The 27,261-nt window shown below is 36.7% G+C and overlaps 1 protein-coding gene across 6 annotated transcripts in view; it reads right to left on the bottom strand.

Annotated features, from left to right (window-relative positions):
• HACE1 (HECT domain and ankyrin repeat containing E3 ubiquitin protein ligase 1) overlaps positions 1–27,261 on the bottom strand; it is a 118,382-nt gene that overhangs the window by 48,425 nt on the left and 42,696 nt on the right. For 5 of the 6 annotated variants that reach the window (XM_020872571.2, XM_020872576.2, XM_070450045.1 and 2 more), the window contains 4 exons: positions 27,010–27,111; positions 26,154–26,260; positions 15,456–15,606; positions 6,654–6,988 (listed from right to left, as the gene is read on the bottom strand). In XM_020872571.2, the coding sequence (XP_020728230.1) occupies positions 6,654–6,988; positions 15,456–15,606; positions 26,154–26,260; positions 27,010–27,111 (695 nt within the window). The remainder of the gene's footprint in view (positions 1–6,653; positions 6,989–15,455; positions 15,607–26,153; positions 26,261–27,009; positions 27,112–27,261) is intronic. The other variant, XM_070450046.1, reaches the window with a different exon arrangement.

Raw genomic sequence — 27,261 nt, 5'->3', positions numbered from 1 at the left:
CCATACCGCAAGGCCAAGAAGAGCCAAGGAGAGTGAACTGGATAGCAAGACTATCACCACCACTCGAGGAAAGGCTCTGGCTAAAGGCACAAGACGACGACTCCCTTAGGTGAGGAGGGGAGACTCCCACATGCAACCACGGAGTCAGTGGGTTGTGCCTAGACTACAAGTCCTAACCTAGAAGAGTTAAAATAGCCTCACAATGGAAACCAATGGCACCTCCAGAGAAAAGCATGGACCCCATGTCACTACTTCACTCACTACCGTTGCTCTTTGTCCCCTAACCCAATGGGACATTGAGTCCAAACTCTGATATAAAGCTGCTAAAAAATGAATGGACAAATAAAAATATTCTAAACCCCTGGTGCCAGTGCCTCCTAGGAACCCCGAGGAGGTACACTAGCTCTTTGATAAACACAAAACCTCCTGGCCACTTCCTGGGCCATGCATACTAACACACTAAGAATTTTATATAACATTTCAGAAGCCTGGGAGCTTTTCCCAAGAGCCTGAGCATATGATGCTAATAGAGGCAAACCACCATTCTGGAATGCTCCCTTGGGACACCCTGGAAAGGAAAGCAGCCACCTACAAAGAGGCTCGTAGTGTTGTCATCTAAAATTTTCCAGTAACAACACATAAGATTAAGGTAAAAGGGAGGAAAAAAACAAGAAGCAGAAACTGAGATCAAAAACTACTCCTTAACTGACAGAGGATAAGACGGTTGGATGGCATCATTGACACAAAAGATGAGTCTGAGCAAAGTCCAGGAAATAGTGAAGGACAGGGAAGCCTGGCGTGTTGCAGTCCATGGGGTGGCAAAGAGTTGGACAAGACTGAGCAACTGAACAAGGAGAACAATAGTCTAATATAGATCCTGACCCACCTTCCACTTTCTCCTGCACAAGGCAGAACTAGGAAACACGCCTCATGAGACTTCCCTGGTGCCAAATCAAAAGCTGACAGGGTTATCAAGGCTGTGAGTGAGGAGAGAAAAGGAGACGAGAAGGCAAAAGGCCCCCAGACCCACCAATATTCATTACCAGGGCACTGCCTCCCCTCACTTGGGTATTTAATGCCTGACCCCATGCCAACTTTTCCATCATAGTGATCACTGCTAAGACTCCCTGTGAATGGAAAATGTTAAGATGAGGCCCATCTCCTGCTGCACAAAATTGGCATGATCCAACGGGTTCATCATGTCCATGACCAAAGGGACCAAATTGACTGCCTCTTCATTTTTAACCCTGGATAAGCCCCATTTGACCCTGAGTCCAGAGAATTATTTTTACAGGACACTCACCCTAAGTACAAGGTAGCCCTACTACCTTTTGTTGGTATACAAAAACCATCCAAAAAGCACTAAAAATTATGGGAGGAAACTTATATTCTTCCTCTGTCCCTGAAGATGTAAGTCTCACCATGTCTTTGAAACATAAATACCCAAGAAGGTAACTAAAACTCTGCCCACAATCACCAGAGACTGAAGGAAAAAGTGGGAAAGAGTCCTTTTAAAATATAAATTGTTGTAAAATCTCTCTTACTGAAAATCTAGTCCACACCCTCCTAAAGATAACTTGCCAAAGACAAATACAAATCTTAGAAGTCTTCTCCACAAACGCTAGTAAAAAGCTCTAGTCATAGGAGCAGGAAACCTTAACTTGTTCCATCTGCCAGACACATTCTGGACTCAAAGGTAGTCTATAAAATAGTAAGTTGTATATTGTTGCACCTGATTCACAGGGAAAATTTTGGAATGGAAACTATAGGGATATAGTTCTGTCTGGCTGCATGTTTCTGTATGCCTATGGATATATGTTACATGCAAGTGACTTTTTTTCTTTGTCTTTGGAAAGTATTGACAAAATTAATTTGTAAAAAAGCTGTATTTAATTGGCCTAAAAATAAATACTATGAATTAAGTATTCTGAAACTCAGTAATATGTGAACTAATCCAAACATTTTTCAATTCCATGTGATCTGGGATAATCTTCTATAAATAAAAGGTAGTTTAAGTTTGTTAGTTCAATTAAAAGTCATGTCTCAAATGTATCAATATTAGATATAATACAGACATGCAGCTTTTATTCTACTTGGGTTTACTATTCAAATAAGTTCATGTTATCTAGGTTACAAAATTTGTCAGCAAGAAAAATTACTTGGGATGATCACCAATTTTGCCTAATGTCTCATGAGACTTTCATGAGCAATCTAAACATAACTGTTTAGAACAAGCGACTTAAACAGATGTAAGTAGAATAAGAGTTTAGGTGAACTTTTCAGCAATAGTTTTGTTGTTGCTGTTCAGTCACTCAGTCATGTCCGACTCTTTGCAACCCCATGGACTGCAGCACATCAAGCTTCCCTGTCCTTCACCATCTTCCAGAGCCTGCTCAAACTCGTGTCCATCAAGCTGGTGATACCATCCAACCATCTCATCCTCTGTCATCCCCTTCTCCTCCTGCCTTCAATCTTTCCCAGCATCAGGGTGTTTTCCAATGAGTCATTTCTTCACATTAGGTGGTCAAAGTATTGGAGCTTCAGCATCAGTCCTTCCAATGAATATTCAGGATTGAGTTCCTTTACAACTGACTGGTTTGATCTCCCTGCAGTCCAAGGGACTCTCAAGAGTCTTCTCCAACACTACAGGTCAAAAGCATCAATTCTTCTGCACTCAGCCTTCTTCATGGTCCAACTCTCACATCCATATGTATTTTATGGAATATCTTCGTAAAAATGAAGTGAAGAAGTGAAGTCACTCAGTCGTGTCCGACTCTTTGCGACCCCGTGGACTGTAGCCTACCGAGCTCCTCCATCCATGGGATTCTCCAGGCAAGAATACTGGAGTGGGTTGCCATTTCCTTCTCCAAGGGATCTTCCCGACCCAGGGATCAAACCCGGGTTTCCCACACTGGAGGCAGACGCTTTACCTCTGAGCCACCAGGGAAGCACCACCAAATCTCTTTGGTGACTTGAAACTAGTTCTGCTGAGTTAAATGATGGAAAATTTACTGACTATCTGGGTCATTTCCAAATAAGGTAAAACACTAATACTGAACATCGGTTTATCCACTTTGAGCTTTTCATTACAGAGGGGCTAATGATAAATTTGGTTCTCCTTGGTAAACATGTCTTGTACCACACTGAAAAATTATACTATAAGGAAGCATGTGCTTCTAGAAATTATGAAACTTATTCATAAATTTGCCAATAAAAAGAATACTGATATAACAGGCAGTTTACAGTTGCTTGCTTCTCAATTTTCACTAGAAAGTTAAGTTTCTAGGGGTTAAGAATTCTGATTAATATATGTAATTTAAACTAGTGAATATAAGAGAGGAACTGTCTCTGAATGCAAGGAAAGTAGGATGTGTTTTGGTATAAGATTTGTGTTTTTGGTATAAGGTTGTTGATATTCAGTCGCTAAGTCCTGTCTGACTCTTTGCAACCCCGTGGACTGCAGTATGCCATGTTTCCCTGTCCTTCATAGTGTCTCCTGGAGTTTGCTCAAACTCATGTCAGTTGAGTCGGTGATGCCATTCAACCATCTCATCCTATCACCCCTTTGTTAAGAGAATTTTAAGTAATTTTGCCCTAAAGTAAAGCTGGTTATTTCAAAAGAGGAAAGAGGGAAATAAAGAACAAAATGATATAGAAAAGACAACAAGGTGGAAAGATACAGAATGAGAGGATTTTACCTTGTACTGTCAGGCTGGCTAAAATTCAACTGGTATCCTATGGATTTGTTTTTTTCTCCCAACAAGCTTTATTATCAATGATATGTTTATGCAATTTTTTTCATCTGCTAAAAGGACAGTTTTCCTGCACTGTTTGTCTGCTGCTGATAGAGAAAGAGATTGTAAATGGTTTTCCTTTACCCTCTAAGTGATCTGGCTAGAAAAGCAAAGATTTTGTATTTTATCAAAATAATTTCCTGTATTTCATGCTGTCTTTAAGTGATTAAGTGAAACTCAGTCATATCCAACTCTTTGTGACCCCATGGACTGTAGCCCACTAGGCCCCTATGTCCATGGAATTCTCCAGGCAAGAATACTGGAATGGGTGCCATTTCCTTCTCCAGGGAATCTTTCTGACCCAGGGTTTGAACCCACGTCTCCTGCATTGTAGGTGGACTCTTTACCATCTGAGTCACCAGGGAAGTCCCATGCTATCTTAATCAGGTATTTGATTACTTAAGAAAAATGAGTCTTCTCAACAGGAAGAGTTAAGATTTGCTCACAACAATGTAAGTATCTGCATTTGCCTTTAAAATCATCTGTCACTTTGGTTAGGTAGATAATTAAGTATTATTTCATAATGATCTGTGATATTATTTAGTCAAGTGTCTAAAATCTTTTTAATATTTTTTGACAAACTTCCCCAAACCAAATTCTAAACGAAGTCTTTCTGACCTAGAAGTAACTTTTGGATTTTTCAAAAGGCCCCTGGAACATCTCAAAAGATAGGTTTTCTCTCCTTATAAAAAGAGAGACATTAAACTAATTAGGCTTATCTGATATATTAAACATTAGACAAGAAATAATGCTAAACCTTCTCTCTCAATATCCTTATTTGGATATGTATTATTAACATAAGTGTTCCAGAAATAATACGAAATTCCTAAAACTCTGATGTGTAATGTTATTCATTGTAATTCCAGCTATTATCTTAAAATGTTGTATGTCACAGAAATAACCAAATTCCCCTGTCAAGTGCATTACAATGAACTCTCATCATATCTTTAACCACCGGCATTTTTCAAGTCTTCCCAATTACAGACAGTTATTGTTTTACTCTGATGCTTTTGCAAAGGTGCTTCATCTTTAGGGAGATTCATGGAAACGACTCTGACAAATACAAGTTCTGATAATTTTCACATCCTACCACTGAACTGGGTAAGCATTTACAGAACTTTAAGGGAAAAACAGATTCATAACACTGCTAACCAAAGATCAATATCAAGAATTATATAGGATTTAATGAGTTCATAAAGGATAATCACAATTTTTATGAATTTTTGTTTGAAACACTGCTAGTTCTTCAATATTTTGCTTTTCAGATTTACAGAAACTTTTCCTTCTACGCTAGCAATAACTCAACAATTTGGTTAAGCATACCTCTGTGAACAAACATGAAACAACTACTTTTTCTCCTAACCTGATCCCTCCAGAATATGGAAACTCTCTGGGTATCCTTATTTTCATGGCAATATAGTTACTTGCATAAGTTCAGTAAGAATCTGTTCTCCTTGTAACACGACACAATCGAAAACACTGGTTATACTGCCAAAGCTTTGACTGGAATGTCTCCCTTTGACAGAAGAATGTATAGACTCTGATATGACCAGACAACTTTAGGGAACTAAGGGTGTTAATTTTATGAAGCCAATAAAACTGTGGAAAAATCAACCTGGTACCTTGCTTACAGGGTTCCTGGCAGAGTTACCAGGTAAGTAAGGAAGGTCACTTCCGGGCAGGCTCAGAAACTTCAAGATATTTTGGGGACCTCAAGAAGAGAGGAATTCACCCAAATCTACAGGTACTGCAGGCAAAATGTGATGGTGAGTCCTTGACTTGGCTTCTTAGCCTCCAGAGGCTTTTTAAAAGTTCAATCTGAGATTCCTTATGAAAAGTTCTGGCAAAACAGACATATAGGAGCCTAAATGACCAATCACTATTCTTCCTCCACTATATAAATAACCAGGTCAAGTTTAACAAAACTAGATTTACTATGCAAACATACTAGTCTTACTTTGATTATCTCTGATAGGAATGAGGGCAACAGTAAAGAAAAATTACATTTCAATGGAAAATTACAGTACACCCTTGTAGATATCAGATTCTAGTCCTCTTAGCTGTCTGTGAGGTTTTTTTCCTACCTGTAAACTGGACTGGATACTGAATTTTCACTTCCTCCAACATCTAGCTAAAATTCTCCAAATTAATGTTTCCAATTTTTCTCCTACCCTTCTCACTTGGAATCATTGAGAACTAAAACTGCTCCTTTTTCAAATTCATATAAGATAGATTAGGACAACTTGATGTAAAATTCAGAGAAATAACCACAACAGCTCATATACGGACAATCTTCGTGCCTACTGCTAGATGGGCCACTCAGAAAAATCACCAGATACATTCAAACTGCAAACCGGGAAAATCGATCAGATTGCCTCTACTTTGTCCACTTTAAAGATGACTATCTCCAATAAGCACAATGCCAGATCCACAACTAGATAAAGAGCCACCCCTCATCTCCAAGCTCCTTTGTTTCAGAGATCTTGATTGATTTTGATAACTGACAATTTGAGCCACTTGTGTTTTCTCATGCTTTAAATTCCCACTGTCAATGTTTTAAATTCACCAATAAAGACTGAGCTTTCAAAACCCCAGGCCTCTACCTTAAACTCCAATAAAAACAGAACCCCAAGTCCTCAAGCATTCTTTCTACCGGCAACCTTGCTGTGTGGCCCCAGGTGTGTCATGTAATTTCCAGGTCCTGTAAGTAATAAACCTTTTTTTTTTGCAAAGTTTCCTGATGGTTATTGCTGAAGGGCGTCTTGCAATCATAATAAGAACCACAAGGGCTGCTCCAGCCACAACATTGGTTACTGATAGGCAGAGATCAGCACACAAAATAAGCAGAAACTTTCTTACCCTGGAGGCATCTGACAAGAACAGCACATGTAAAAAGCTTGAATGACAGCACTTAGCCGGTTAGCTGTCATAGAAATAACATCCTGACAGTCTGCACTGGCTTCCTGTTTCCCTCCAAGAGCATCTGGTTTAGATTCCCCTGTGCCAGTGGACAGATTTTCATAGCTCCCAGGTCCTGGAGGTTCAAATGGAGGAATGGAAGTACCATCTTGATCTTGGCCTTTTTGTTTCAGCAAAATAGAAGTGATATCCGTTGAGTCCTTTTTGTTTTTCATCAGTTCTGTAGCTATTAAAACTAGCCATTCATCTAATGAGTGCCAAAGCAATTCAAGAGGCTAAGAAAAAAAGAAAAGTGTTTTTTTTTAAAAAAAAACCATCATTCTTAAACTGCAGGAAAAAAAAGAAACCCACTCAGACAAATATTATAAGAGAGAATATTTACTCTAGATACTTCTATTTTCCCAAGTTTATGTGACCTGCAATGCCTAAAGATAAGTAACAAAAATATAAATGTCATATAATTACTTCATTTATAGCAAAAGCTTATTTTGCATTTATTTATTCCTTGGAATAAAAAAAGGAAAACTAAACTCTAACCAAAAAATTTATAAGCAATCTTCCTTCTTTTAAAAATTTTCAATTATTTAGTTTCAAAACCATAATTACCTTTACGAGTACAATTCCCTAAAATCTTTACTGCATTAATGTGTCGACCGTTTTTAATTATGTTGCTTTTCAATTTAAAAAATAAATATTCATAAAGAACTTAATAAATGACTTGGTTTACTGCACTTTTTCTTTACATGTAATCTCTGACATTTTGAAAATTTATGACAAGAAATTTTAGATATCACAGCATTTACAAGTACACATACACACAGAGGCATACCCAATCACACACAACTCATTTCTAATAGCAGTAATTATCAAATATTGGCTAGCAAATCCATAATTCAAAATAAAGATTAACAGCTTAATAAAAAAAGAAAATGGGAATAAACAGTTTATTATTTCTACACTATATAAAATAATTCCTTTTGAGAATAATTAAATGTTTTTTGTAAATTAACAGCAAATGAAAATTTATCTTTAAAATACCATGTGATCACAAATGCTACAACAGGACTAAGGACTGGAGAAGATGAAATACATACATCATCTCTAGTAAAGAGTAGTTTTTAACAGAAGGAGAAATATAAATGCCCAACTACTATTAAAAGACATGCTACTGGGGATGTAATGTACAGCATGGTCACTATAGTTATCAACACTGTATTGTACAATTTAAAAGTTGCTACAAGAGAAAAGCTTTAAAGTTATCAGCACAACAAGAGCAACAAAGGAGTGATTATGTGAGGTGAAGGATGCGCTAACTAATCTTATTGGAGTAAACATTTTGCAATACACACTTGTATCAAATCATCACACTACACCTTGAAGTTACTCAACATTTTATATAACAATTATAGCTCAATAAAACTCAGAGGAAAAAAAGACCTGCTAGAACATTTTAAAACCCAAATAAAAATGAACAGTGAAGGCACAGGAGGGCAGGGGAGAGAGTAGTTAAATTGTCTTCCATTCCCACACTATTCTCAATATTCCTAATGAGAGTGATAAACTGTCTTTCTACAAATGAATATAAAAATTAATCTTACTTTTTGATTCTTATATGATCACAGAATGCTACAAACTAGACATCTCCTTCTGAAAGACCCACCCTTACCTATTTCAAATAAAATTCTTATTTTTCAAAGGCCAGTATTGTAAAGAGATTACACAACCATATTTACAACTCTTCTAAAGTTCTGTTCTGCCAAGAAATTCTTTATAATTATTATCTAATAAATCCCACTACTATTACCTTCAGCCTATCTTCAGATTCCCAGAACATTCTCTTTTGAGAATATTCTTCTTATTGAATCTGTAAACACTTAAACTGCCCCTAAGTTTTCACTTACATATTGAACCAAATAGCAAGAAGAAAAAAACCCCTCCACCATTAACAAAAAAACAGTTCACTCATTCAACATATATTTAATTAATACAGCATAGGTAAACAGGTTCACAAAGTGAGAAGCTAATTCCTGAGAAATATTTTCTGAGGTTGAAATGAGCACCCTTCTCTCCCACAAACAAGGCTTTTCCAAGGTTAGGCACAGGAGTTGGATGCCCAACTTCTTAAAGGATGGCTGAACTGCTTAAAAGAAGGGCAAGAAGCACCAGCAGCCATCAATACTGACACGGTACCTTCACTGCAAATGTCTTAATTTTAATCATGATCCAGGTTAGGGTCTATAGTTTCTCTTCATGAGAAAAACATTAACCCTGCTATAAAACATGAAAAAGAACTTTTTATGTCAGCAAAACTACTAGCTTTACATCAAAAAAATAAACACCCTCCAAAGAAAGAACAGGTGGTGATGAAAAACTGCTTCCAACAAAAGGAATAAACAGCCTCTAAGTGAGAGTGACAAAACTCAGAAAATCCCCACACTGGGTGGAGATGAAGGCTGAGGCAGGAAGCGACACCCACTGCTCACATGCGGATGACAGCACTGAGCCTAAACTGCAACCATCCTGTTCTCAGAACCTGACAAAGGTGAAGTCTGAATGATTCCAGCAATGATATCCAAAAAAGCTGATCCCTGTAAAAATGACAGTGACAATAATGACACTGAGAAAAGACAGAGTTTTCAATAAAGTAGCACAGCTAAGAATTAAAAGAGAATGAGGAAAAAAAGTAGAGAAGTAGTCATCTTAGGCCTTTCTTTATTTTTCTCTTTTTCTCACTGTACATTTCATCATGCATGTGTGCACTAAAACGAAATCTCAACCGTAAAGCATTTTTACTTAAGGAGTTTCCCTTTGAACACTTGTTCAGAAAAATTCATTCCTCAATAACAAAAAGAATGCTGTGAAAGTAACTTTAATTTCTAACTGCAGTAGCAGTAACAGACAAAAAAGATTAAAATAAATTTTAAAAATTAAAAATAAATAATTGCAAACCATATCTATTCATAAATAATACTGATAAAAAACACTAGATACACAGAACCATACATATCAACTGTTACAGAAAAATGAGTCAATGGCTATGGAAAATGTTAGGCTTCTTGGCACTATGAAAATAATACTTCATTTCTTATTACTGAGTTGATTTTCACCACAAAACTATATTCTACCTATAACATCAATGATTTTCAAAACATTTCAAATTCACAAGTCAAAGCTATAACATAAAAATCCCAAACTTGTTGGACAATTAAAAAAACTTCACAATCCATGTGCCAAATCAGATACAAATTTGACAGGAAAGCATTATTAACTTAAATTCATCAACAGTATCTTGAAATCCTGTTAGTCTATTCTCACCTCATAATGTCAAATGCCATAATCCAAAGGATAAGATCTTAAAGTTAAAAGTTTCTCAATCTTTCTCAGCTTCTAAATTTCTCCAATTATAATTCTATGAAACCATTAACAGTCACAGTTTACTACTCACAAAAAAAGAGCATATCAGGATTCAAGAAGCCTAAACTGTTTTCCTCATGCTCACCCTGCTTCGATAACCAGAACTACCTTCTCCTTCAGATGTTTCAAAGTTTGCAAGGCTCTAGATAAAAATCTCTTAACACTGAAAGAATGGCTAAGTGTTAAGATTAACTTAAAGTACTTCTAAGATAAATCAGAAAACTAATAACAGGATGTTAAACAATTTCACCTACTAAAAACACATGGCCTATAAACCCACTCATTCTTAATGGAAAACCCATTAGCTAATCCCAACAATAAAGTGACATGTTAAGAGTACCTAGTTAATGAAACAGAAAGTAGGGATCAACTGCTACCTTAGACAAAATGTGGTAAAAATTAAAATGGTATTTCCAATCTTACACTGTAGCAACTCAGCAGATGGTTCAGATTTTTATAACTTCAATCATCCCACAATGAACAAAAGACATTAAATACATGGATCACAATGTAGTTTCTATTTTTCATCCTTATAAGTGGAAGGGAAGGTCATTTTGCCATCCTCCAGAGAGTCCACACAATTAATTCATAAAATTAGATAGAAAGAAATTAATTCTTTAAGAGAAACACTAGCTAGTGTTTTGTTTTTTTTTTTTTAGCTAGTGTTTAAAAAAAAAAAAAAACTGAGTTTTGCAACAAAAATGTTTTGCCAAAGAGAAAGGTCAAAATTTAAGAGAAAAATAAGTGGTCAGAAACAAAAGCAATAGTCAATGACAGAAAAAAAAATTCCTCAAGAACAGAAATAAAGATACTAACAAATGAAATAAAGTATAAGTAAAGAACTTTATATTAGGTTGATGAAAATGTAATTGTGATTTTGAACCATGAATTTTAAATCATTATAACTAGGCTCAAACACATCTTTATTAATCAAAATAGGAACCATTACAATCAACACATTTTTGCCAATGAGAAATAAGCTTTTTATTCCTGTAGTGTAAAAACCCACACTTCAGGTTTGGATGAACTCTTGGAAAGTATTTTCTGCCTCCAGCTGGTTGTGGAAGTGTTTTCCTACTAAAGTTGTTGAGATGCTAATCAACAAATATAGTAAAGTTGCAGGATATAAAATTAACACACAGAAATCCCTTGCATTCCTATACACTAAAAATGAGAAAACAGAAAGAGAAATTAAGGAAACAATACCATTCACCATTGCAACAAAAAGAATAAAATACTTAGGAGTTTATCTACCTAAAGAAACAAAAGACCTATACATAGAAAACTATAAAACACTGATGAAAGAAATCAAAGAGGACACAAACAGATGGAGAAACATACTGTGCTCATAGATTGGAAGAATCAATGTTGTCAAAATGGCTATACTACCCAAAGCAATCTATAGATTCAATGCAATCCCTATCAAGCTACCAACGGTATTTTTCACAGCACTAGAACAAATAATTTCACAATTTGTATGGAAATACAAAAAACCTCGAATAGCCAAAGTAATCTTGAGAAAGAAGAATGGAACTGGAGGAATCAACCTGCCTGACTTCAGACTATACTACAAAGCCACAGTCATGAAGACAGTACGGTACTGGCACAAAGACAGAAATATAGATCAATGGAACAGAATAGAAAGCCCAGAGATAAATCCATGAACCTATGGACACCTTATCTTCAACAAAGGGGGCAAGGATATACAATGGAAAAAAGACAACCTCTTTAACAAGTGGTGCTGGGAAAACTGGTCAACCACTTGTAAAAGAATGAAACTAGAACACTTTCTAACACCATACACAAAAATAAAGTCAAAATGGATTCAAGATCTAAATGTAAGACCAGAAACTATAAAACTCCTAGAGGAGAACATAGGCAAAACACCCTCCGACATGAATCACAGCAGGATCCTCTATGACCCACATCCCAGAATATTGGAAATAAAAGCAAAAATAAACAAATGGACCTAATGAAACTTAAAAGCTTTTGCACAACAAAGGAAACTATAAGCAAGGTGAAAAGACAGCCCTCAGATTGGGAGAAAATAATAGCAAATGAAGCAACAGACAAAGGATTAATCTCAAAAATATACAAGCAACTCCTGCAGCTCAATTCCAGAAAAATAAATGACCCAATCAAAAAATGGGCCAAAGAACTAAACAGACATTTCTCCAAGGAAGACATACAGATGGCTAACAAACACATGAAAAGATGCTCAACATCACTCATTATCAGAGAAATGCAAATCAAAACCAGAATGAGGTACAATTACACGCCAGTCAGGATGGCTGCTATCCAAAAGTCTACAAGCAATAAATGCTGGAGAGGGTGTGGGGAAAAGGGAATCCTCTTACACTGTTGGTGGGAATGCAAACTAATACAGCCACTATGGAGAACAGTGTGGAGATTTCTTAAAAAACTGGAAATAGAACTGCCATATGACCCAGGAATCCCACTCCTGGGCATACACACCGAGGAAACCAGATCTGAAAGAGACACGTGCACCCCAATGTTCATCGCAGCACTGTTTATAATAGCCAGGACATGGAAGCAACCTAGATGCCCATCAGCAGAAGAATGGATAAGGAAGTTGTGGTACATATACACCATGGATTATTACTCAGCCGTTAAAAAGAATTCATTTGAATCAGTTCTAATGAGATGGATGAAACTGGAGCCCATTATACAGAGCGAAGTAAGCCAGAAAGATAAAGACTATTACAGTATACTAACACATATATATGGAATTTAGAAAGATGGTAACGATAACCCTAAATGCAGGACAGAAAAAGAGACACAGGTGTACAGAACAGACTTTTGGACTCTGTGGGAGAAGGCGAGGGTGGGATGTTTCGAGAGAACAGCATGTATATTATCTATAGTGAAACAGATCACCAGCCCAGGTGGGATGCGTGAGACAAGTGCTCGGGCCTGGTGCACTGGGAAGACCCAGAGGAATCAGGTGGAGAGGGAGGTGGGAGGGGGGATCGGGATGGGGAACACATGTAACTCCATGGCTGATTCATGCCAATGTATGACAAAACCCACTGCAATGTTGTGAAGTAACTAGCCTCCAACTAGTTATTTTATAAAAATAAATAAATAAAGTTGTTGAGATGCTTTAAGTGGTAGTCGGCTGGCAAGAGGTCAGGTGAACACGGCAGATGAGGTAAAACTTCAGAGCCCAATTTGTTCAACTTTTGAAGTGTTGGCTGTGCAACGTGTGGTTGAGCACTGTCATGGAGAAGAACTGGAGCCTTTCTACTGACCACATTCTATTGACCAATACTGGTTGTAGGCACTGCAGCTTTTGGTGGATCTCATCGATTTGCTGAGCATACTTCTCAGATGTAATGGTTTCACCACTATTCATAAAGCTGTAGTGGATCAGACCATCAGCAGACTACCAAACAGTGACCATGACTCTTTTTTTGGTGCAAATTTCTCTTTCGGAAGTGCTTTGGAGCTTCTTCTTGGTCCAATCACTGAGCTGATCATTGTCAGTTGTCATAGAAAATCCATTTTTCATCACATGTCATAATTAGATCAAGAAATGGTTCATTGCCATTGCACAGAATAAGAGAAGACACTTCAAAACGACGATTTTTTTGATTTCTGGTCAGCTCAGGAGGCACCCACTTATTGAGCTCTTTCATCTTCACAATTTGCTTCAACTACCGAATGACTATAGAACGGCTGACACTGAGCTCTTTGGCAGTTGTTCGTGTAGTTTTAAGTGGATCAGCTTTGATGACTGCTCTCGGTTGCTGTCAACTTCTGATGACCAATAAATACGCTCCTCATCTTCCAGGCTCTCATCTCCTTCGCAAAACTTCTTGAACCACCACTGCACTGTACATTCATTAGCAGTTCCTGGGCTAAATGCATAGTTGATGTTGCAAGTTGTCTCTGCTGCTTTGCAACCCATTTTGAACTCAAATTTTAAAAATCACTTGAATTTACTTTTCGTTTACCATAATTTCTATAGTCTAAAATAAATATAAATAGCAAGTAATGTCATTAGCAAAAAAACAAAGCGAGAAATGTGCATTAAAATCATCTATAACATAACCACATTTATTTAAGAAACTATTCCAATATCATATGGCAAAGTGCAACCATGTAAAACCACAATTACTTTTGCACCAAACTAATATATTATATACTTCACTGATATATAACAATAAAAACAAAGAGTCTGGATTCTATAAGAGAAATGCTAAAATAAACAATGATATCTTTTTCTACTATGTTTTATCTGTACTGACTGGCTGGGTAGAAAAATAACATTTAAATCAAGCACTAGGTGCGTATAAAGAGGTTACTTATTAGCACATAATTATTTTCTGATATCATTAGCAATAGGTGGCAAATTGAAATCATAACAAAACAAAGACAATAATAAATATAATCTATACTCAGTTTGTCTATAGTGACTATATCTATATTTGGTTTGATTGTTTACCCATCATTATAGATGAATAGAAGAACAAGTAGAAAAATCAGTCAGGGGTAGATTCAGTAACTAACAGCATGAGTCATATTAGAAACACATTAAGAACAACTTCTTATAATGTGAATGTCTGAGCAGTAAAACCCACTTAAAACAGCAGTAACAAAACAGATCAATAATTCAGACTTGAATTTTACAAAATCAGGAAATTATCACTTCTAACCAGTATTAAAGAAAGTGGTACACTGAAAAGCTAAAATCTGAATTACAAGATGCACAACTTCATTCTTCCAGGAGATGGCACAATGGGGGAAAAAAGGAAGGGGGAAAAAAAACACAGAGCTGAAGCAATACAAAATACATTAAGAAAATATCTCAATGTTTCTTAACTTTAAGTTATCCAAGGAATTGCCTGTAAACCCAATAAATTAAAGTAAACTTACTTTAAAAAATACACACACACACACACACAACACACACGATAATAAAACCTAAATAAAAACTGGATGTTTTTTCTCTTTCTGAATAAGAAATATTTTTTTAAAAAATCGTGATGGCTACATTTAAGACCTATAATCCATTTTTTTAAAGTAGATTTAATCAGATTTAAACATTAAATATCATTACTCTGAGAATAAAAGACTAGTGGAATTAAAATTTCACTTGTAAGAGAAACATAGAAAGCTCACCAACTGACTTGCTGCTGATGAGACAGAAGAAAGGAGAAAGGTCTTAGTTTAAAAAGTGTCAGTCACAGGTATAAACCAAAGTTACATCCTGTTCTCAAGAGTGTTTCTGATTAATGAATGTTTGCTTTTCAAATGCATCTCTTTTACATCTATCTTCCTAACAACATCATATACTTTTCTGACCTTGAACACCTGGCTCCTTGGAGTTTTATTCCCATTGTAGCCCATATCAATTCCATTACTGGGAGAGGATGGACCAATACGAAAGACATGACAAAATATCCTCACAATCCTTAAAAGGCTCTTCATTTGAGCATCGTAATTACTAGATATGCTGAAAATAAAAATTAAAATATGAACAGATTAGGTGGAGTAAAACAAATTCATCTTAAAATACTTATTTTAAAACATTTTTATTATGCTTACCATCTGTTTGATAATTTAATGAATAAAATTTCTTTCCTATCATGATATGGGATGGAATGTTTTGTTTACCAGAAAGTTAGCAAATACACATTATTTGGATTGTATATGAAAGAGTTATTAGCTTTTAAGCAACTAGAATATACCAATGATCAAAGTATAAAATATGAAGAAAATCACTACTATAGAACAGTATATTTATAAATTAAGCTGATTCTTTAGAACTCTGAGAACATTTCACTGAGAACCAATAGTAGAAATGTTGATTATAATCTTGGGCCAACCTACACTTCAATGGTAGAGACTGAACTTTGTTATTCTATCCATAACCCCATTTTGCCTAGCCCATCCCAGAATAGAAACCAAATGTTCACATACAGAACATATACAAATTAAATAATCTTAAAGTTACTATCTCTATCAGGGTGGTTCCCTATATAATGGGTTGTCTAATGACTGTACATAAAAGAAATATATCCTACTATGAAAAAGGCTGATGCGAGTAATTCTAAACCATATTAATAACTTTTCTTTGACAAATCAAAAAGCCCTTTAAAATCCCATAGTGCCTGGAAATTGTTCATCATCATTATGGATATCAATCTTACTCTTCCACTGAGAAAATGAAGGAGTTCGACTAAAAGTGTATGGAATCTAACAACTGATCTTAAAAAAAAATTTGTCATTGTTGTTCAGGGGGTGGTTTTATTTTGAAAGCTTCAACATAAGTTATCTTGTATTACAATGGTTACACAAAAGCAGAGTAAAAGAGCTGCATAAACATTTGGGCAGAATGGTATGACTGCCTTTGTATAAATTTAATCATCAAAGCTTACCCTACCTTCCTCAGTTCATTAAAATCTTCCTTTATGATATTTTTGGGTATCCTCTAACATTGAAAACAATAATGATTAGTAATGAAGAAATAGCAAATGCTGATTCTAAGTATTCTGATTTGATAAGTGAAAAATCAGAGGATATTCTCTATTCTAACGACAACTGAACCAAAATTTCATGACACTTTAATTTCAACATTCATGCTGTTTCCTCATTCAAAAAATTATTTAAAATAATAAATAAAAATTAACTATCAGTTACAAGTGTTAGTAAAATATAACAGCTATTGCCATCCATACTGTACTTGACTAGGATAGCTACAACACATTAGCAAAACTTTTTGTTTTAGTAACTGTGGATCTAACGTGCATAGAATCGTTAGTTTAACTTGCACGGATTTTTACATATTTGCCTTTTAATTCTACAACATAAGACTCTTAAGACTGACAAAAGAAAAAAGGAATGTGGTTAAAACTAATATTTCTATCTTTTATTGTGCAGCAACTATTGCAACATTATCTCCAATGACTCAAATTTTTCTAAGAGAAAGATGTGAATTTAATTTTCCTCAGTGAAATTACCATATATATAAATATTCACTTTAAGTACCTGATGTAGAGATCTTCATGAGTTAATTTTAAGGTAAGAAATATTTTCTTATACAGTGGAGTATGAATATCATCAATTATTAACATAGTTTAATAACAGTCATTATACACTCAATGAGGACCAGCAGTGGGACAAGTAGGGTACTGGGCATGCCACCCAGCTACAATGAGTGGCTAAAGCACGTCCCTGCTAGTCAGGACCTGACAAAACGTGGTCCACAGGAGAAGGGAATGGCAAACCACTTCAGTGTTCTTGCCTTGAGAAACCCATGAACAGTATGAAAAGGCAAAAAGATAGGACACTGAAAGATGAACTCCCCAGGTCAGTAGGTGTCCAGTATACTACTAGGGAAGAGCAGAGAAATAGCTGCAGAAAGAATGAAGAGGCTGAGCTAATGCGGAAATGACACCCAGCTGTGGTTCTCATCTGGTGGTGAAAGTCAAGTCCGATGCCATAAAGAACAATACTGCATAGGAACCTGGAATGTTAAGTTCATGAATCAAGGTAAATTGGATGTGGTCAAACAGAAGATAGCAGGAGTGAACACTGACATCTTAAGAATCAGTGAACTAAAATGGATGCGAATGGGCAAATTTAATTCAAATAACCATTATATCTACTACTGTGAGCAAGAATCCCTTATAAAAAATGGAGTAGCCCTCATAGTCAACAAAAGAGTCTGAAATGCAGTACTTGATTGCACTCTCAAAAATGAAAGAATGAGCTCGGTTCATTTCCAAGGCAAATCATTCAACACCACAGTAACCCAAGTCTATGCCCCAACCACTGAAGAAGAAGATAAAGAAGATGAAGCTAAATGATTCTATGAGGACCTACAAGATTTTCTAGAACCAACACCCCAAAAAAGATGTTCTTGGAATCATAGGGAACTGGAATGCAAAAGTAGGAAGTTAAGAGACACCTAGAATAACAGGCAAGTTTGGCCTTGGAGTAAAACTCAGTAGTAGCCATAGGACTGGAAAAGGTCAGTTTTCATTTTAATCCCAAAGAAAGGCTAGGGAACTGTAATGCAAAAGTAGGAAGTTAAGAGATACCTAGAATAACAGGCAAGTTTGGCCTTGGAGTAAAACTCAGTAGTAGTCATAGGACTGGAAAAGGTCAGTTTTCATTTTAATCCCAAAGAAAGGCAATGCTGAAGAATGTTCAAATTACCATACTATTCCACTCATTTCACATGCTAGGAAGGTAATGCTCAAAATTCTTCAAGCTGGGCTTCAGCAGTAGGTGAACCAAGAATTTCCAGATGTACAAGCTGGATTTAAAAAAGGCAGAGGAACCAGAGATCAAATTGCCAACATCCACTGGATCATAAAAAATGCAAGGGAATTCCAAAAAAAACTACTTCTGCTTCACTGACTATGCTACTGTGTGGATCACAGTAAACTAAGGAATATTCTTAATGAGATGGGAATACGAGACCACATTACCTGCTTCCTGAGAAACGTGTATGAAGGACAAGAAGGAACTGTTAAAACTGGATGTGGAACAACAGACTGGTTCTAATTGGGAAAGGAGTACATCAAGGCTGTACATTGTCACCCTGTTTACTTAACTTACATGCAGAGTACATCATGCAAAATGTCAGGCTGGATGAATCACAAGTTGGAATCAAGATTGCTAGGAGAAATATCAACAACCTCAAATATGCAGATGATACCACTTTAATGGCAGAAAGTGAAAAGGAACTAAAGAGCCTCTTGATGAGGGTGAAAGAGAAGAATAAAAAAGCTGGCTTAAAACTCAATATTCAAAAAATGCAGATTATGGCATCCGGTCCCATCACTTCATGGCAAACAGATGGGGAAATGTGGAAACTGTCAGATTTCATTCTCTTGGGCTACAAAATCAATACAGATGGTGACTGCAGCCACAAAATTAAAAGACGCTGGCTCCTTGGAAGAATAGCTATGACAAACTTAGACAGTGTATTAAAAGGCAGAGACATCACTTTGCCAACAAACGTCCATATAGTCAAAGCTTTGGTTTTTCCGTAAGTAATGCATAGATGTGACAGCTGGACCATAAGGAAAGCTAGGCACCAAAGAATTTATGCTTTCGAACTGTAGTGCTGAAGGACTGTTGGAAGTCGCCTGGACAGCAAGGAGATCCAACCAGCCAATCCTAAAGGAAATACAGCATGAATATTCATTGGAAGGACTGGTTCTGAAGCTGAAGCTCCAATACTGTGGCCACATGATGGGAAGAGCTGACTCACTGGAAAAGACCTTGCTTGGGAAAGACTTGCTGGGAAAGAGTGAGGGCAAGAGAAGTAGATGACAGAGGATGACATCTTTGGATGGCATCACTGACTCAATGGACATGAGTTTGAGCAAACTAAGGGAGACAGCGAAGGACAAGGAAGCCTGGCATGCCGTAATTCATGGGGTCACAAAGAGTCGGACGCAACTTAGTAACTGAACAACAACAAGAAATAATCTAATATAAGATGATTAGAGTATATGAATATTACTTTACCCAGTTTAAACTTCTTCCAAGTTAAGTCACTGATCTAAACAATGTCATTTTTCACTTCCCAACCTGTGAAATATCTTTCATATTATACAGAAAGATCACAGAATCCAAACTTCATCACAAACTTTTCCAGTTCATCATAAAATGATAATTTCTTACCAAGCCACCAGGTCTCAATATAAGAGTTAAATAGTTAATTTAACTTTTTAAAAAGTTAATATAACTTTTATATTGTGAACTGCCTAATTCAAAGCCCTGTCAACCTACTTAGTTTTGGTGATTATAAGTGTATACTTTCATTCAATGTCTTATTTAGCAAATAGCTGTGATTTCTCTTTTACATTTCTCTTTTACAAAGATAGCTCACTGATAACTATCTTCGCTTTCAATCATAAATATATACAAAGCAAGATAACTCACTTACTTAGTGAAATTCAACACTATGTGCAAAAGCGCCCTCATTAAATATTTATCTTTAACAAATATTCCTATATCAGTTAGACAAAAGGCTATCCATTTTTCCCAAAGTATGCTAAAGAACATCTCAATCGTTGCTAATTAATAATGCATATTTGATTATTTTAATTAAAATTTCATTTAAAATGGCCAAAATTACATCACATTGTGAGTTAAGAAACAAAAAATGATTCACAAATAAATGAACAAAATAAAGACAATCTGCAAAAAGTACCATTAAACTAAACTGGCAGACAGGGATGATTTGTATTTGAGGTCTTCTTAAGAAACTATCCTGGTAGCTGTGAGACAGTAGAATAAATAAACATTGTCTTCTGCCCCTCTCCCCACATTCCTGGCATGAAGTTCCTAAAACCCTTACGATTTCCAAACTAATAAGGACACTAGGAGCATCTTTTGCTCTCACATTGGGTCTGTGACCACAGTTCCCGACACAGAGTTCCTAAATCCCATGGAACTTCTTGGGTGAAACCAGTATCTTTTGTTGTAACGAGGCAACTTATAGGAGACTGGAATGCAAAAGTAGGAAGTCAAGAAACACCTGGAGTAACAGGCAAATTTGGCCTTGGAATAAGGAATGAAGCAGGACAAAGGCTAACAGAGTTTTGCCAAGAGAATGCACTGGTCACAGCAAACACCCTCTTCCAACAACATAAGAGAAGACTCTATACATGGACATCACCAGATGGCCAACACTGAAATCAGATTGATTATATTCTTTGCAGCCAAAGGTGAAGAAGCTCTGTATAGTCAGCAAAAACAAGTCCATGAGCTGACTGTGGCTCAGATCATGAACTCCTTATTGCCAAATTCTGACTTAAAATGAACAAAGTGGGGAAAACCACTAGACCATTCAAGTATGACCTAAATCAAATCCCTTATGAATATACAGTGGAAGTGAGAAATAGATTTAAGGGACTAGATCTGAGAGACAGAGTGCTTGATGAACTATGGACGGAGGTTCGTGACACTGTACAGGAGACAGGAATCAAGACGATCTCCATGGAAAAGAAATGCAAAAAGGCAAAATGGTTGTCTGAGGAGCCCTTACAAATAGCTGTGAAAAGAAGAGAAGTGAAAAGCAAAAGAGAAAAGGAAAGATATTCCCATTTGAATGCAGAGTTACAAAGAATAGCAAGGAGAGATAAGAAAGCCTTCCTCAGCGATCAGTGCAAAGAAATAGAGGAAAACAAAAGAATGGGAAAGACCAGAGATCTCTTCAAGAAAATTAGACACACCAAGGGAATATTTCATGCAAAGATGGATTCAATAAAGGACAGAAATAGTATGGACCTAACAGAAGCACAAGATATTAAGAAGAGGTGGCAAGAATACACAGAAGAACTGTACAAAAAAGATCTACATGATCCAGATAATCACGATGGTGTGATCACTCACCCAGAGCCAGACATCCTGGAAATGTACAATCAAGAAGGCCTTAGAAAGCATCACTACGAGCAAAGCTAGTGGAGGTGATGTAATTCCAGTTGAGCTATTTCAAATCCTGAAAGATGATGCTATGAAAGTGCTGCACCTAATATGCCAGCAAATTTGGAAAACTCAGCAGTGGCCACAGGACTGGAAAAGGTCAGTTTTCATTCCAATCCCAAAGAAAGGGAATTCCAAACAATGCTCAAACAACCACACAATTGCACTCATCTCACATGCTAGTAAAGTAATGCTCAAAATTCTCCAAGCCAGGCTACAGCAATAAGTGAACCGTGAACTTCCAGATGTTCAAGCTGGTTTTAGAAAAGGCAGAGGAACCAGAGATCAAATTGCAAACATCTGCTGGATCATCGAAAAAGCAAAAGAGTTCCAGAAAAACATCTATTTCTGCTTTATTGACTACACCAAAGCCTTCGATTGTGTGGATCACAAAAAACTGTGGAAAATTCTGAAAGAGATGGGAATACCAGACCACCTGACCTGCCTCTTGAGAAACCTGTATGCAAGTCAGGAAGCAACAGTTAGAACTGGACATGGAACAACAGACTGGTTCCAAATGGGAAAAGGAGTACATCAAGGCTGTATATTGTCACCCTGATTATTTAACTTCTATGCAGAGTACATCATGAGAAACGCTGGGCTAGAAGAAGCACAAGCCAGAATCAAGACTGCCGGGAGAAATATCAATAACCTCAGATATGCAGATGACACCATCCTTATGGCCGAAAGTGAAGAGGAACTAAAAAGCCTCTTGTTGAAAGTGAAAGAGGAGAGCGAAAAAGTTGCCTTAAAGCTTAACATTCAGAAAAATAAGATCATGGCATCCAGTCCCATCACTTCATGGCAAAGAGATGGCGAAACAGTGGAAACAGTGTCAGACTTTATTTTTGGGGGCTCCAAAATCACTGCAGATGGTGACAGCAGCCATGAAATTAAAAGACACTTACTCCTTGGAAGGAAAGTTTTGACCAACCTAGACAGCATATTAAAAAGCAGAGACATTACTTTGCTACCAAAGGTCCATCTAGTCAAGGCTATGGTTTTTCCAGTGGTCATGTATGGATGTGAGAGTTGGACTGTGAAGAAAGCTGAGCAGCGAAAAATTGATGCTTTTGAACTATGGTGTTGGAGGAGACTCTTGAGAGTCCCTTAGACTGCAAGGAGATCCAACCAGTCCATCCTAAAGGAGATCAGTCCTGGGTGTTCATTGGAAGGGCTGATGTTGAAGCTGAAACTCCAATACTTTGGCCACCTCATGCGAAGAGTTGACTCACTGGAAGAGACCCTGATGCTGGCAGGGACTGGGGGCAGGAGGAGAAGGGGAGGACAGAGGATGAGATGGCTGGATGGCATCACCAACTCGATGGACATGAGTTTGAGTAAACTCCGGGAGCTGGTGATGGACAGGGAGGCCTGGCGTGCTGCAATTCATGGTGTCGCAAAGAGTTGGACACGACTGAGTGACTGAACTGAACTGAATGAGGCAACTACTACTGGGTTTTTGGATGGGGGCTGGTCACTATAAAGACCAAGTAATGATTAGAAGCCTGGAATTTTCAGCTTCAATCTCCATTCTCCAGAGAAGGGTAGGGGCTGCAAATGGAATTAATGACTAACTCATCTATATGATGAAACTGAATACAGAAAACAAAAATATGGGTAAAGCTTCCAAGCATGCACACACATACACGTAGTACAAGGGTGACACACCCCAACTCTATGGCAACTCCTATACTCTGGATCCTTTCACACTTCATTCTGTGTAGCTATTCATCTAGTTTTTCATCTGTGTCCTTTATTATGGGCTTCCCAGATGGTGCTGGTGATAAAGAACCTGCCTGCCAATGCAGGAAACATGGATTTGATCTCTGGGTTGGGAAGATCCCCTGAAGATGGTCACAGCATCCTTTAGTAAAGTGAAAAAGGTGAAAGTCGCTCAGCCATATCCAACTCTTTGCAACCCCATGGACTGTACTTTCCATGGAATTCTCCAGGCCATAATAGTGGAGTGTGTAGCCATTCCCTTCCTTCTCCAGGAGATCTTCCCAGCCCAGGTCTCCTGCATTGCAGGTGGATTCTTTTATCAGCTGAGCCACAAGGGAACTGGTAAACAAAAGTAAGTGTTTCCCTGAATTCTGTGAGCTGTTCTAGTCATCCAAATGGCAGGTGATCATGAAAACCTCTGATGTGTGTAGTCAGGTAACAAAAGTTGTGGGTAATCTGGGGATCCACTATTTGCAACTGATATCTGAGGTGGGGGGCAGTCTCCTAGGACTGAGTCCTTAACCTATGGGATCTGATGCTTTCTCCAGGTAGACGGTGCCAGAATTGAGTTAAACTGTAGGACACCAGATGGTGTCCTAAGTGTCCTACCAAAGAATTGCTTGGTGTCAGAAATAAAAATTCATACACTTGGTTTCTGAAATGTTGTGAAAAATGGTAGTATGTCAAAGTAAAGGAGAAACGCAGGAGGAGGACTAGGTTTTGCCAAGACAGCACCAATACAGCAAATTCTAACACAGTACTAATAACCAATGCTCACTATCAATTCTAACAGAGATGTTTACAGACAAAACTGGCCAAAACAACTGATTCCATAAGATATCTGAAAGGTATCTTTATAAGTGGTGAGGCAGTACAGTTTAGCAAAGCAGTTTTAGAACTTGTTCTGGCCATAAAACCCTTTTTCTTACTGTTTCCCCTGTTCCACTAATAACTCTGTCATTTTTAACAGCTAAATTGGAGCCCAGGATCTGCTCTTCATTAATTAGTAAGGATATAAATCCTGGTTCTTCTAGCTAGCAAATCACTGAACATCAAATTTCTTATACATAAAATGGAAATAATACCTACATCACAAAGCTACTGTGAGGTTTAAAGGAAATAATGTATTTGAATATTCCACAGCTTATTAGAAGCTTCTTAGATATGTATTAAAGGTGAACATAAAAAAAAAAACAGAGAAACATAAAAATACAAAAGCTTCTGATTACTAGGAAGAGTGGAAAATAGGGCAAATATTTAAGCAGAAAAAACAAATAAGTTTTCTAATGTAGGAAAACAGGATAAAGATATTATGAGGAATTTAAAAAAGAACCATCATTATCACCACCATCATCTCTACTATGTGCCAGACACAATGCTTGGCAGTATGCTTACAACATCTTAACATTTCATTCTCACAACAATTCATTAAGATATTTACTATCATTTTTCAACAAGGAAATTAAATGTTGACTAGACTATAAATTAAACATAGGATGAGATTTTGTCTGTGTTAATCATCATTTGTAGCAAATAGCCTAGTGGATAGCAGGCACTCAAAAATATGTATTGGCCAGATGGGTGGATGATGAAGAGAAACTCCAAAAAGTCACCTGCTGGAGACACACAGTCAATGGTGATGTCTGAATTTAAACCTGAGTCCAGCTAACTCCAGAGCCCACACTTATACTCAGTACGTTTTAGAAGGTCCTCATCATATAAATGGATTAACAGAAATGACTAATAAAAGGAGAGCATTACGTTAAGCTGGAATTCAATGAAATCTTAAAGACAGCGTCTAAAGTAGTCTCAAAGGTAAAAGAGAATAACAGAAAAATTATCAAATGGTATACTGAGTAGGACTGTTTAAGAAAGACTTAACAGATAATAAATAAATCCAGGAAAGCAATCTTGGACAATGAATGTAAGGAACGTTTGAAGCAAATAGTACAGAGTATGATTCTGGTCTGAAGTATGTGGAAAGTACGAAGGAAGACAGGAATAAAGGGCTGACATAATGGATTTGACAATGTAGCTGATTTACAGAAGCAGCATCAGGCTGGGAGGAACAAAACCCAGTTGCACACAGAGGTGAGAGAAGATCATGATCTATTCTAAGACCATCAATGTATTAAAAGTCGAAGTAAAAAGGAAGCTACAAAGGAAGAAAGTATCCGAACTAGAAGTGTGCCAAATCTTTAAGCTAAGAAATAACACATTAACTATTTTTAAATGACTGTTTAGTCCTAACTGGGGTGGCTAACCATATACAAATAAGTGGAGGTGCAGGAAAACACCATAAAGGCATTAACTTCATGGGCTTAGTTATGAGCCACTAAAACCACAGAATTGGAAAGAACAAAGAACTGAACTGAGGGGGACAGTTCAGGGAGAAAACTTTATAAAGAATCATGAGGGTTGATTCTTTATAAAGTTGATTTTTCATAAAGAATACTGCCAGGTTGAACAGTAGCCTACACCCAGTTTTGTAAATTGAAGCTTTGTAAACTACATTCTTGATACTTTTTTATGAACACTTTACATGTATGACTAGTCTAAGCAATCATTTTATAAAATTCTAGACACATAACCCCAAATCCACTTAAGTCAGTCTCTATTTTAGCCTCTTTGGACAGACTAAAGTCTCCTCGGTTAACTGCCCTAGTCCTTTAAAACAAAACAAAACAATGACAACTCAGCAAATTTTTAGAACATCTTAACACTGACAAAAGGCATCAACAAAATAAACTATTCCCAGAAAAGCCTAAAAAGAGACAAAGCTGACAGATACTGTTGCCTATTGATTTGTGTGTATTTTTAAACACTTACCTAAGCAATTTATGACCATTTGTTGTGGCAACTTCAGCAAGGCTTGTTAGAATCTTTAAATACTGGCTTTCACTTTGCTGAGACAAATGCTCCAGAACTTGCCGTAACTAAATTTTTTACAAATAAAAAAATATAATTACATAATAATCCAATAAACTTTGTCAAGAAATGAAGTACTTAATAGCTTGGTAAGTATCCCAAAGCTCAATTAGCTGAACCAAGTCCTTTACAAATATCTGGCCTTGCATAAAATCAAAAGCTTATACAGAGATAATATGACATAAAATCTTTATTCAAAATCACCCAGTGAAAAAGTATAAATAGATAGATAGAAGTCACCAAGTTTTTTTATGGAAATTAATGCCAAATTTCTAAAATGTAAAAAAAACTTAAACTCTATAGTGATTCAAAGAGTAGAGTATTACAAATACAGAGCTCAGTAAACTGGTGATTACTAACCATAACATGATATTCCTTCTTAGGTTCTTTTCCTCTACCTATGGGAAATATTCTAATTATCTTAAGAAGAAATCAAAGGTGCAGAGGACAGACGACTCACAGGGCCAAATATTAGCACAAAGTTTATTAATTATTATGTAATTCATACTAATCCTATAAGCAGATAAGCCAATTCAAATTATTAAAGTACTTACATAATAAAATTACTAAACACATTTGTAAAATGCCATATACACCACATATGAACAAAGCTTGTTCATTTATAAGCTATTCAGTTCAGTTCAGTTCAGTCGCTCAGTCGTGTCCGACTCTGTGACCCCAAGAATCACAGCACGCCAGGCCTCCCTGTCCATCAACAACTCCTGGAGTTTACAAGCTATTAGCATAATTATATTACCATGTTTTCTCGGAGATCTTCATTCTGTGTCATTTGAATAATTGTCTGGAAAAGCCGAGGGTGATACTGAATTAATACTTCACAGGTCTCTCCATATCCACCCTAAAAACAAGATTTAAAATTATCTAGGTTTAAAAACAAAATTCCTAAAGGAAAACGTGTTTCTTCTACATGTAAATTTGGTACCAAATATGTGAGTTTTCCACACCCAGCAACTGTCCAATTCTCTGTGGACACTGACTGGGTATCCCA

This window comes from Odocoileus virginianus, chromosome 19 (assembly GCF_023699985.2).
Source record: "Odocoileus virginianus isolate 20LAN1187 ecotype Illinois chromosome 19, Ovbor_1.2, whole genome shotgun sequence".
Lineage (NCBI taxonomy): Eukaryota > Metazoa > Chordata > Mammalia > Artiodactyla > Cervidae > Odocoileus > Odocoileus virginianus.
The sequence above is the reverse complement of the archived record's forward strand: the minus strand, read 5'-3'. Positions and strand labels throughout refer to the sequence as shown.